This window comes from Oncorhynchus masou, chromosome 21 (assembly GCF_036934945.1).
Source record: "Oncorhynchus masou masou isolate Uvic2021 chromosome 21, UVic_Omas_1.1, whole genome shotgun sequence".
Taxonomy (NCBI): domain Eukaryota; kingdom Metazoa; phylum Chordata; class Actinopteri; order Salmoniformes; family Salmonidae; genus Oncorhynchus; species Oncorhynchus masou.
In genome coordinates this window covers 24,283,146-24,296,863 of record NC_088232.1, presented here as the reverse complement: position 1 = coordinate 24,296,863, position 13,718 = coordinate 24,283,146, and the positions used below count along the sequence as shown (strand labels likewise).

At 47.1% G+C, this 13,718-nt stretch overlaps 1 protein-coding gene across 1 annotated transcript in view; it reads left to right on the top strand.

Annotated features, from left to right (window-relative positions):
• The window catches only part of LOC135507986 (A-kinase anchor protein 6-like), a 192,158-nt gene that overhangs the window by 42,002 nt on the left and 136,438 nt on the right, over window positions 1-13,718 (top strand). The window contains 1 exon segment of the mRNA XM_064927842.1: window positions 6,603-8,270. Coding sequence (XP_064783914.1) covers window positions 6,603-8,270 — 1,668 coding nt within the window.

Here is a 13,718-nt window from a genome sequence, read left to right as displayed (position 1 = left end):
ACTAAGTGTCGGTAGCAAGCTGATTGGTCGGCTGTTTGAACCAGCAAAGGGTGCTTTGCTATTCTTGGTAAGCGGAATGACGTTTGTTTCCCTCCAGGTCTTAGGACAAAAACTTTCCGGCTTAGATTGAAGAGCACAAGATGATCTCAAAAAGCACAAGACGATCTCAGATTGTTCTGAAATCATTTCTGTAGTTAGAAACATATAAGATTAGCATTCCTGAAACATTGTTTTGTTGAAAGATAAATTGAATATTGCAAAATTAAGCTATTTGATTGCACCCAAATTGGCCAATTAACTTTTCATTTTTAGCACCATATGGTCAGAACCTGGTAATATCAGGATGTATGATGGGAAATTAACCTAACAACTTCAATGACTGATTATTCTGAACAGTGGGGAAAACCATCACCAAATTCCCTGAAAATACATTGCATATGTTGATTAAACAATTCTCACAGCTTCATACTTCTTGACAAACATAGAGAACTGATACTGCATACTGGCCATTGGGGTGGGCTTGTTGTAGGGGGTCTGTGGGTGGCTTTTAACCATTTATTCCTCAATTCTTAATCATTAATAAGAAGAGTGTTGGGCCAGATCTGAATTTGGGTAATGTATTTATTGAATATTATATGCATCCTATAAATTGAAATGGCCAAGTTGGGTGCCATCAATGAACTTTATTTCTTAGAGTTCAAATTGTCTTTCAATAAAATAATGTTGCAGGAATGTTTATCTGTTTCTGTCTAACAACAGAAACCATTTCAGAAAAATCTGAGATGGTGGGTGTGGCTTGCTGAAATACAATGGAAAGACCCAGATGGCAAATAGGAGTGTCAATATAGTCCGGTAACATCCTCAGTAATTCTCCATTCAAGTTGTCAGTACCGAGGGCCTCATTTATCTAAAACACTTTAAACCTTGCGCGCGCCAGTTTTCCGCAAGGTTTGTATTCGTAAACGTTGAACTTGATGGGAAAGTATGCGTATCTTCCGCGCAAATCTAAAAACATGCGTGCGCACAACTACGAGAAAGCTTGATCAACTGTATTTCAAGCCAAATTTCAAGCTTATTGTTCGTTTGGGGGATTTTTATTTATTTATTTCACCTTTATTTAACCTGGTAGGCTAGTTGAGAACAAGTTCTCATTTACAACTGCGACCTGGCCAAGATAAAGCAAAGCAGTGCGACACAAACAACAACACAGTTACTGAGATAAGGCGGGGCTTTACCTAGCTAAGACTTGTAGATGCCCTGGATCCAGTGAGTTTGGCGACGAGTATGAAGCGAGGGCCAGCCAGCGAGACCATACAGGTTGCAGTGGTGGGTAGTATATGGGGATTTGGTGACAAAACGGATGGCACTGTGATAGACTGCATCCAATTTATTGAGTAGAGTGTTGGAGGCTATTTTGTAAATGACATCGCCGAAGTCAAGGATCGGTAGGATAGTCAGTTTTACCAGGGTTCGTTTGGCAGCATGAGTGAAGGATGCTTTGTTGCGAAATAGGAAGCCAATTCTAGATTTAATTTTGGATTGGAGATGCTTAATGTGGGTCTGGAAGGAGAGTTTACAGTCTAACCATACACCTAGGTATTTGTAGTTGTCCACACATTCTAAGTCAGAACCGTCCAGAGTAGTAATACTGGACGGGCGGGCAGGTGCGGGCAGCGATCGGTTGAAGAGCATGCATTTAGTTTTACTTGCATTTAAGAGCAGTTGGAGGCCACGGAAGGAGAGCTGTATGGCATTGAATCTTGTCTGGAGGTTAGTTAGCGCAGTGTCCTAAGAGGGGCCAGAAGTATACAGAATGGTGTCTGCGTAGAGGTGGATCAGATAATCACCAGCAGCAAGAACGACATCATTGATGTATACAGAGAAGAGAGTCGGCCCGAGAATTGAACCCTGTGGCACCCCCATAGAGACTGCCAGAGGTCCGGACAACAGGCCCTCCAATTTGACACACTGAACTCTATCAGAGAATAATTTGGTGAACCAGGCGAGGCAGTCATTTGAGAAACCAAGGCTGTTGAGTCTGCTGATAAAAATGTGGTGATTGACAGAGTCGAAAGCCTTGGCCAGGTCGATGAATACGGCTGCACAAAATTGTCTCTTATCAATGGCAGTTATGATATCGTTTAGGACCTTGAGCGTGGCTGTGGTGCACCCATGACCAGCTCAGAAGCCAGATTGCATAGCGGAGAAGGTATGGTGGGATTCAAAATGGTCGGTGATCTGTTTGTTTACTTGGCTTTCGAAGACTTTAGAAATGTCCAGATTTTGCAGCTCTTTGAGAACATCAGCTATCTGGATTTGGGAGATTTGGGAGATTTTTGATGCACGGGAATTATACAGTGGTGGAAAAAGTACCCAATTTTCATATTTGAGTAAAAGTAAAAATACCTTAATAGGAAATGACTCAAGTAAAAGTAAAATTAATTAAAATTGACCCTTTACTTGAGTAAAAGTAAAAGTATTTGGCTTTAAATATACGTAAGTATCAAAAGTAAATGTATAAATCATTTGAAATTCCTTATATTAAGCAAACAAGACGGCACAATTTTCATATATATATATTTTTTAACGATAGCCAGGGGCACACTCCAACACTCAGACATTATTTATATACGAAGCATTTGTGTTTAGTGAGTCCCCCAGATCAGCGGCAGTAGAGATTACCAGGCATATTCAATTGATACGTGAGTGAATTGGACCATTTTCCTTTCCTGCTAAGCATTAAAAATGTAACGAGTGCTTTTGGGTGTCAGGGAAAATGTATGGAGTAAAAAGTACATTATTTTCTTTAGGAATGTAGTGAAGTAAAAGTTGTCTTAACACCACTGGAATTATAATAATGGTAAACTAATAAAAACATTAAAACGGGGGCCTAATGATAAAACAGATGCATTTGCCATTGGTAAAGAGATCGCATTGCAGTATGTCGTCTATTTATTTTATTTTATTATATAGGCCTAAATCATAATCATATTACATGTCGCTCCCTTTCTGACATAACTTTACATTATTCCCGCTACACAACAAATAGTAGGCTACCATTTATCAATCGCTCATTCAATAGCCAAGCATGCTTGACTGTATGGGTAGGCTACAGTATTGCTGTGCAATAGGATTAGGAGCTCTGACATCATATCCTATTTCATTTCAGAGCGTACACCAAGGCAGGAGATAGAAACACAATAATGGATCGATAAACAAAATGGTGTGGGCTGTAGCATTTACTTTTGAATTGTTTGAAATTGCGCAGTCAGTGTTTTGGCACTCGCATTTTTTAGTTCAGAAAAGTCACTGCGTCATTCTATCCACACCTCAACAGATATATGATCACATTTTCCAATGTCTTTTTTTTTTACTATCATGGCCCAGTTCCAACATCTTCAAATCATACAGCAAATGAGGATGTTTCTGTTACCATAAAAGGTGAATGGAGGGCGTTTTCCAGAACTTGAACGAGGTTGTAGCACTCGTTCATGACGCACAAATATAAAATGGCTCTGATTTGTCATTGAAAACATTTGTACTCCGAGTATACAAATCCAGGTGAAGGCTAAGATCCTTTATTGATGTCACTTGATAAATCCACTTCAATCAGTGTAGATGAATGGGAGGAGACGGGTTAAAGGAGGATTTTTAAATATGGAGACAATTGACACATGGACTGTGTATGTGTGGCATACAGAGGCTGAATGGGTAAGACAAAGATTGAAGTGCTTTTGAACAGGGTATGGTAGTTGGTGCCCTGCACCGGTTGTGTCAAGAACTGCAAGCTTTTTCACACTAAACAGTTTCCTGTGTGTATCAAGAATGATCCACCACCCAAATGACATCCAGCCAACTTGAAACAACTGTGGGAAGCATTGGAGTCAACATGGGCCAGCATCCCTGTGGAACGCTTTTGACGTCTTGTAGAGTCCATGCCCTGATCAGTTGAGGCTGTTCTGAGGGGGGTGCAACTCAATATTAAGAAGGTGTCCTTAATGTTTTGTACACTCAGTGTATATGTTACTTGCGACAGTTTGCTAAATCAATAGATGAAGAGGCGAAACGAGGGATAACCGGGCCCAAAATCATTCTTCTCCAGCAGGTGGAGTTTTTCATTTTTTTTACTTCACCTAGCGAGGAGTTTTTCTTCGGAGGTCAATGACAGTGTCGAATTTGGTTAACAAAAAATATAATTGTTTATTTGCTACGTGTGTGTGGCTTATGTGATCAAATAGATGTTTTGTAATGCTTAGGTTTTTACAAGTGTACTGATATAAGTAGGACATTTAACATCTTGGCAACTTTGAGAAAAAACACTTTATATCAGAGTTGTGCCTGTTGTTCACATGCGTATCTGCCCTCTCATTGGCTAGAATGTTCTCACCTGCCTTCCATTGTTGAAGAAATGTATTTTCATTGTTACAGAGGCCACTAGAGTATCTGGTCAATATAATGTAGAATCTGTGATGAATCCCAATAATTTATACATTCTAGAATCTCCACCTATGCCAGAATTGTGTCAGAAATGTATGCAGGGTTGATAAATGAGGCCCCAGGTGGTTTGTCATTATTGATAGACAACAATACATGTTTTTGCCTCGTCCCCACTCACTTTACAGAATAAAACATTACGACGCTTGTCTTTCATAATTTGGTCAAGTATGCGTGGTTATGAAGGTTGAGCTGGTGTTTGGCATGTCATGTCTAAATGTTCTAATCTTGCCAATGGAAAAAGTCATTCAAGTAGTTGGCAATATCAGAGGGTTTCGTGATGAATGAGCTGTGTTCGTCTTTTTGCCTAAAATTTTATCTAAGGTGCTCCAAAGTGTTTTAATAACATCCTTTATAGAATGTCTCTTTGTTTCCTAGTGTACTGTCTTCTTTTTTTTTGTTTATTCAATTGTATGCCAAGCGGAAGGGAAGTAAAGAGTCAGCAGTCAAAGCAGGTTCCGCTAAGGTTCCGTGTCTGAGCAGGCCTTATTAAATGATATGATTGCACAGACAGAACAATGAAAGGATGTGTGTGTGTTCACTGGATCTCCTGGCCTGTCCACGGGACATGCTGTTCTCTTCAGTCGTCCACTGGATATCCTGGCCTGTCCACGGGACATGCTGTTCTCTTCAGTCGTCCACTGGATCTCCTGGCCTGTCCACGGGACATGCTGTTCTCTTCAGTCGTCCACTGGATCTCCTGGCCTGTCCACGGGACATGCTGTTCTCTTCAGTCGTCCACTGGATATCCTGGCCTGTCCACGGGACCTGCTGTTCTCTTCAGTCGTCCACTGGATCTCCTGGCCTGTCCACGGGACATGCTGTTCTCTTCAGTCGTCCACTGGATATCCTGGCCTGTCCACGGGACATGCTGTTCTCTTCAGTCGTCCACTGGATCTCCTGGCCTGTCCACGGGACATGCTGTTCTCTTCAGTCGTCCACTGGATATCCTGGCCTGTCCACGGGACATGCTGTTCTCTTCAGTCGTCCACTGGATCTCCTGGCCTGTCCACGGGACATGCTGTTCTCTTCAGTCGTCCACTGGATCTCCTGGCCTGTCCACGGGACATGCTGTTCTCTTCAGTCGTCCACTGGATATCCTGGCCTGTCCACGGGACATGCTGTTCTCTTCAGTCATCCACTGGATATCCTGGCCTGTCCACGGGACATGCTGTTCTCTTCAGTCATCCACTGGATATCCTGGCCTGTACACGGGACATGCTGTTCTCTTCAGTCGTCCACTGGATCTCCTGGCCTGTCCACGGGACATGCTGTTCTCTTCAGTCGTCCACTGGATATCCTGGCCTGTCCACGGGACATGCTGTTCTCTTCAGTCGTCCACTGGATATCCTGGCCTCTACGCTAAGCTTTTGATACATTTTTTGTTTAGGAGACTAACTCCCACAGACTGTGTACATAAAACACCGGGAAAATGGAGAGAAACATTTTGAGAGAAAGAAAAAATGGCCAAGTTACACGTCAAAGCCTGTCCATCCAGTGTCTTTTACATAGAGAGTGCAGTGCACACCACCCTGTGGCCCATGCAGGAATTACTGCTGATGACTCCATGGATGTGCAATTTGATTTACTGTAGTATAATGTAGACTCTTAGGAGTTGCTCCTCTTTTAGGTTGGAAAACACAACCCCTTTTGGTTTATTTAAAGAGGCAATCTCCGATTGATACATAAATGCTTTTATGCAGCCTTTGATTATTGAAGAATATAACGTATAAATCCCTCATGAGCTTAGTTCAACTGTCATACCCTATCAGAACCCAAAATATCAGCTTGTTTTACTATATAATGTAAGCAATTTTAAATAAACACTGTATAGCTTCAAAACATGGTTAAAGCTATAATTTTGATGTAATGGATGGTCAGTCCTTGTATCCATATCTTTGTCTAGCGATTTTGGAGTGGTTACATTTCTCCAGCCCCATCCCTCAGCTGTTTACCAAAACAGTGGCAGGCTGGCGCTTTGTTGTTGTTTTGAACTGCAGATTGTCCCTCTAAGGCATTGTAACTTGAATATTCGGAGTTAACTTAAGTGGTTTGTTAATCATATGTTTCTCTCCCCTCTGTGTGTCGCCCCCCCCCCCCTCCTCCAGACTCGCCTGGATGCTCTGACTGAAGTGGACGACTGTGGCCAGCTGACCATTAAGTGCAGTCAGGACTACTTCTCCCTGGACTGTGGCATCACAGCCTACGAGCTCAGCGACTACAGCCCCAGTGAGGACCAGGAGGGTACCAGGGAACCAAGCCAGGGCCAGGATCCCCGGTGTAGCTACCCCGGGCTGGAGAGAGACTTCCCAGAGCTCATCCAGAGTGTGGATCTGCTGACCATCACGGTCAAGCAGAACCAGAACCAAGGGGTCGTCCCAGAGCAGGAGGAGGAGGAGCCAGGGACCTCCATAGAGAGACTGAAAGACACACTCCGTAGTGGAGGAGAGGACAACAATCCTGCACCAGGAACCACAATGCACTGCGGCACGCCCCAGAACGAGAGCACTCTGCTCTCCAAGCGCCCACTCCAGGGCAGCGTGAGTAACGAGGTGTCCCCCACCCAGCCCTCCCTGCCGAAGAAGCCCATGTACCTGGAGGGAGAGGCTGAGATCAGCCTGAGGAGATCCACACTGCCTTCCTCTCTTCAGTTCCAGGCAGACCTGAGCCGGAGCACCCCCTCCCTCCTGGACCCTCCAGATCGCTCCAAGTTCTGGCTGGAGCTGGACGCTGTGTACCCCAGCAACGCCAGTCAGTCCTACAACAGCCTGCATGCAATGAATGACAGGAACCTGCAGGCCAGCAGACAGAGCGAGGCGGGACGGTACCAGAGACAGGGGGGCCCTGCTGGAGCTCACATCCCCCTGCAGAGGAGCTCCTCAGAGGCAGGGCGGGGAGGCCATTTCCCCCAAGACATCTCCCCCATCCCCATCCCCTTCTCAGGCACTGGAGAATGCAACAGGGACATGGATGATCCACAGACAGTCATAGACACAAACAGCCCCCTACTTTCTCCCATGAGGGGACCCTTGGACCACGAATCCCATGACGAGGCCTCCAGCGAGGACTCCAGTCCCCTCAAAAAAGCAGCAGACTGGAATATCCAGCGCCAGGGGCCCCGGGGGCCCAAGCGGCACCCCCAAGCCTTAGCCGAGGCTAGCCCTAACCCCAGCGAGGAGCGGTGGTTTGGGTCAGATGAGTTCTTGGCTCTGCCCGCCCAGCTGAAGAAGACAGAGATGCTGGCTATGAAGCTGGAGACCCTGGCCAAGGCGCTGCCCCAGAGACCCGGCCACCAAGGACACCACGAGTCCATTCAGGATGTGGACGACTGGGAGCTGACTGAGGTCAACTCAGACTGGGAGGGCGAGGGCCCGGGCAGCCCCAACCCCACGCTGGGCCTCCCCAACCTCCAACAGCCCTACAAGAGGCCCTTCCGGGTGGGGATGGGGCATTTCTCGCCCACCTCGTCCAGCGATATGGCTCCGTCCCTGGATGAGAGCCTTGAGTCGGGCCCCCTCAGTGACCTACTATCTGAGGACGAGGCCTGGAGCTCCGGGGAGAGTAGGATGAGAGACAACAACAGGGGCTGGAGCTCCGGGGAGACCAGAGGGAGCTCTACTGGCTCCAGAAGGAGAGACAGCAACAGGTTACTGCTGCAGCCCATCACCACTACCATGCCCCCCCACATAGAGACACAGTGTAAACCCCTCATCCAACAGCTGCAGGATGACATCCAGCACCACGACAACCACCCAGACATATGGGGCAAGATAGAGGTAAGGAGAGCCACAGCCTCTGTCACACACAGTTTTACTGCGATAATGTTGTTGTTTCAAGCATGGGTTATTCTATTACCTGACATTGACAGTAGATGGCTCCAACGTTCATGTATTCCCAAACTAGAAAGTGTTTCTAAATCCTTCCCGCTCATAATGATGGTGTCTGTATGAATTCAAATGTCAACACATATTGACCCGTGTGGCTATGAAAAAAAAGTCTGAAAACGTCTGCACTCACTACTGTAAGACGCTCTGGATAAGAGCGTCTGCTAAATTGCGGAGATGTAAAAAAAAATATAACAAAATATTCAAAGGTCAGTTGTTAAGTGACGGGTGCAGTATTGATGAAGGGATTTATGAACAGATCAATCATTGCTGTCACCCTGCTGGTGGTAATGACATTAGTACACAACATACAAGGAAAGGTTTCCTCCATCGTCAGACGGAGGATTGAAGTTATTTGACAGTGTTTTAATACCTCCACATCAGAGGAGACGGTTTAACCTGCTTTTCAGTATCATTCAGCAAATTGTTGCCAAACAGGAAGCATGCTGCCTACCTGTATCTTCTGATCCAAGTCTGATATGTACATAATCAAAATAATCACACTTGACAACAAAGCCAGCCAGCACATCAAAAGCTTCGTGATACACGTTGCTCTCTTGTCTCCTCTCTCCTCTCACATAGAGTAGCCTCATAGAAACCACTAACCAGTGCATTGCGACCTTCCTTCTCCTGCCTGCCTCTCATGTTAATGTCTCCCATCCAACGATGTAATTAGACCATTAGGTAAATAATGAAGAGCATGTAATCAAGTCTCTGAAGGAGCTGGGAGCTAATTGATGATATGATGAGAGTAAGAGACCCAGGAAATCTGCAGGACAATATACTCAGAGAGAGAGAAAGAGAGAGAGAGAGAGAGAGAGAGGGAGAGAGAATGCTATTTGGCCCTAAACCGAGAGTACCTGACCACTGTGACTAACCCAAAATGTAAGGAAACCTTTGACTACTGTACTGTATGTGCACACTGACCACAAAATGAGGTGGCACTTCCTAACCTTCTGCCAAATGTATGACCATATTAGAGACACATATTTCCCTCAGATTACACAGACCCACAAAGATTTCGAAAACAAATCCAATTTTGATAAGCTCCCATATCTATTAGGTGAAATACTACAGTGTGCCATCACAGCAGCAAGATTTGTGACCTGTTGCCACAAGAAAAGGGCAACCAGTGAAGAACAAACACCATTGTAAATACGACCTATATTTATGTTTATTTATTTCCTCTTTTGTACTTTAACTATTTGCACATCATTACAACACTGTAAATAGTCTTTATTATTTTGGAACTTTTGTGAGTGTAATGTTTATTGTACATTGTTTTATATTTATTTCACTGTTGTTCATTATTTATTTCACTTGCTTTGGCAATGTTTCACATATGTTTCCTATGCCAATAAAGCCCCTTAAATTGAGACAGAGACAGAGACAGAGACAGAGACAGAGACAGAGACAGAGACAGAGACAGAGACAGAGACAGACAGACAGACAGACAGACAGACAGACAGACAGACAGACAGACAGACAGACAGACAGACAGACAGACAGAGTATGAAAGCGAGAGAGAGTCTATTGAGCTGTCATTCTTTAACACATGAGGGGCCCTCAATAGAGGCGGCTGCCTTTCAGAGATATTATATTCTCCTCCGTAGCCAGTGAACCTCAGACCCGATGAGCCTCGGTCCTGAGTGACTCCATGGTATCCTGTTCATCCTCCCCAGTGGGTCTCTGCCATCACAGGGATGTCTGAATGCCATTTTCTCCACAGCCCTGGACAATGTCAATGTTGGTAGGGTTTAATACGAGCCAGCCTGTGAATCCTACCTAAACATAACTAGTACTGTATAATCCTTTAGTATCAACATTCTCCACAGTATATGATTGAAGTGATATTGAATGTTATCTGTAGTTTCAGTCGGGTCCAGTCGGTAGTTTCCCATGGTCTGTAGCTATTCTGCCATGTAAATACTCGGCGTCTCAAATGGCTCCCTATTCCCTATATGCTTCTGACCAGAGCATTACGGGCCCTGGTCAAAAGTAGTGCGCTAAATAGGGAATAGGCTTACATTTGGGACGCATTCTCAGTCTGTTGACTAGACGGTCTCTTCCTATTTATCTCCACTGTTAGTCAGTGAGTCACATAGTGAATTCTCTCCCGTTGGTAAAGCCTGATTAGCACAGTGGGGTTTTATTGCCACCTGCTGGCAGGAACGGAAAATTATGACTTTCTTCTCTTTGGGAAAAAAAGATAGAATTCACACGTCGTCTCGTCTACAATGCCCACATATCAATAGAGCAACATGTTGTTGCATATATAATGCGTTCATTTTATGCATTGAAAAAAAGGAATTGACATCAAATGATTGTTGTTATTATTCTGTAATGCATAACCCACCTTTTATCTTTCCATTGCTTATTACTGAGCGTTAGATGCTAAGGTTGCCACTTTGGCGAATACATAGGATTATATGTACAAGACAGTCAGACATCTCCATGGTTCATGTACAATCTGAGGATTAGCATATCCTCTCCTCCTTCTCCTCTCTGTATCAGGATGGAAGGCTGAGGCTGAGGCGGCAGCTGATACTGAAAGAGAGGCAGACAGGCTGGAGTTGTGAGGCTGGGACTGAGAGAGAAGTTAGGGCTGGGGTTGAGGCTGGGACTGAGAGAGAAGTTAGGGCTGGGGTTGAGGCTGGGACTGAGAGAGAAGTTAGGGCTGGAACTGAGAGAGAAGTTAGGGCTGGGGTTGAGGCTGGGACTGAGAGAGAAGTTAGGGCTGGAACTGAGAGAGAAGTTAGGGCTGGGACTGAGAGAGAAGTTAGGGCTGGGACTGAGAGAGAAGTTAGGGCTGGGACTGAGAGAGAAGTTAGGGCTGGGACTGAGAGAGAAGTTAGGGCTGGGACTGAGAGAGAAGTTAGGCCTGGGACTGAGAGAGAAGTTAGGGCTGGGACTGAGAGAGAAGTTAGGGCTGGGACTGAGAGAGAAGTTAAGGCTGGGGTTGAGGCTGGGACTGAGAGAGAAGTTAGGGCTGGGGTTGAGGCTGGGACTGAGAGAGAAGTTAGGGCTGGGGCTGAGAGAGAAGTTAGGGCTGGGGCTGAGAGAGGAGTTAGGGCTGGGACTGAGAGAGAAGTTAAGGCTGGGACTGAGAGAGAAGTTAGGGCTGGGGCTGAGAGAGGAGTTAGGGCTGGGACTGAGGCTGGGACTGAGAGAGAAGTTAGGGCTGGGGCTGAGAGAGGAGTTAGGGCTGGGACTGAGGCTGGGACTGAGAGAGAAGTTAGGGCTGGGGCTGAGAGAGGAGTTAGGGCTGGGACTGAGAGAGGAGTTAGGGCTGGGGCTGAGGCTGGGACTGAGAGAGAAGTTAGGGCTGGGGTTGAGGCTGGGACTGAGAGAGAAGTTAGGGCTGGGGTTGAGGCTGGGACTGAGAGAGAAGTTAGGGCTGGGGTTGAGGCTGGGACTGAGGGAGAAGTTAGGGCTATGGTTGAGGCTGGGACTGAGAGAGAAGTTAGGGCTGGGGCTGAGGCTGAGACTGAGAGAGAAGTTAGGGCTAGGACTGAGAGAGAAGTTAGGGCTGGGACAGAGAGAGAAGTTAGGGCTGGGGTTGAAGCTGGGACAGAGAGAGAAGTTAGGGCTGGGGTTGAGGCTGGGACTGAGAGAGAAGTTAGGGCTGGGGTTGAGGCTGGAACTGAGAGAGAAGTTAGGGCTGGGGTTGAGGCTGGGACTGAGAGAGAAGTTAGGGCTGGGGTTGAGGCTGGGACTGAGAGAGAAGTTAGGGCTGGGGCTGAGGCTGAGACTGAGAGAGAAGTTAGGGCTGGGACTGAGAGAGAAGTTAGGGCTGGGACAGAGAGAGAAGTTAGGGCTGGGGTTGAAGCTGGGACAGAGAGAGAAGTTAGGGCTGGGGTTGAGGCTGGGACTGAGAGAGAAGTTAGGGCTGGGGTTGAGGCTGGAACTGAGAGAGAAGTTAGGGCTGGGGTTGAGGCTGGGACTGAGAGAGAAGTTAGGGCTGGGGTTGAGGCTGGGACTGAGAGAGAAGTTAGGGCTGGGGTTGAGGCTGGGACTGATAGAGAAGTTAGGGCTGTGACTGAGAGAGAAGTTAGGGCTGGAACTGAGAGAGAAGTTAGGGCTGGGACTGAGAGAGAAGTTAGGGCTGGGACTGAGAGAGAAGTTAGGGCTGGGACTGAGAGAGAAGTTAGGGCTGGGACTGAGAGAGAAGTTAGGGCTGGGACTGAGAGAGAAGTTAGGGCTGGGACTGAGAGAGAAGTTAGGGCTGGGGCTGAGGCTGGGACTGAGAGAGAAGTTAGGGCTGGGGCTGAGAGAGGAGTTAGGGCTGGGACTGAGAGAGAAGTTAGGGCTGGGACTGAGAGAGAAGTTAGGGCTGGGACTGAGAGAGAAGTTAGGGCTGGGACTGAGAGAGGAGTTAGGGTTGGGGCTGAGAGAGGAGTTAGGGCTGGGACTGAGAGAGGAGTTAGGGCTGGGACTGAGAGAGAAGTTAGGGCTGGGCTGAGAGAGAAGTTAGGGCTGGGACTGAGAGAGGAGTTAGGGCTGGGGCTTAGAGAGAAGTTAGGGCTGGGGCTGAGAGAGGAGTTAGGGCTGGGGCTTAGAGAGAAGTTAGGGCTGGGGCTGAGAGAGGAGTTAGGGCTGGGCTGAGAGAGAAGTTAGGGCTGGGGCTGAGAGAGAAGTTAAGGCTGAGGTTGAGGCTGGGACTGAGAGAGAAGTTAGGGCTGGGGTTGAGGCTGGGACTGAGAGAGAAGTTAGGGCTGGGGCTGAGAGAGAAGTTAGGGCTGGGGCTGAGAGAGGAGTTAGGGCTGGGACTGAGAGAGAAGTTAAGGCTGGGACTGAGAGAGAAGTTAGGGCTGGGGCTGAGAGATGAGTTAGGGCTGGGACTGAGGCTGGGACTGAGAGAGAAGTTAGGGCTGGGCCTGAGAGAGGAGTTAGGGCTGGGACTGAGGCTGGGACTGAGAGAGAAGTTAGGGCTGGGGCTGAGAGAGGAGTTAGGGCTGGGACTGAGAGAGAAGTTAGGGCTGGGACTGAGAGAGAAGTTAGGGCTGGGGCTGAGAGAGGAGTTGGGGCTGGGGCTGAGGCTGGGACTGAGAGAGAAGTTAGGGCTGGGGCTGAGAGAGGAGTTAGTGCTGGGACTGAGAGAGAAGTTAGGGCTGGGACTGAGAGAGAAGTTAGGGCTGGGACTGAGAGAGAAGTTAGGGCTGGGACTGAGAGAGAAGTTAGGGCTGGGACTGAGAGAGAAGTTAGGGCTGGGACTGAGAGAGGAGTTAGGGCTGGGACTGAGAGAGAAGTTAGGGCTGGGACTGGGAGAGAAGTTAGGGCTGGGACTGAGAGAGAAGTTAGGGCTGGGACAGAGAGAGAAGTTAGGGCTGGGGTTGAGGC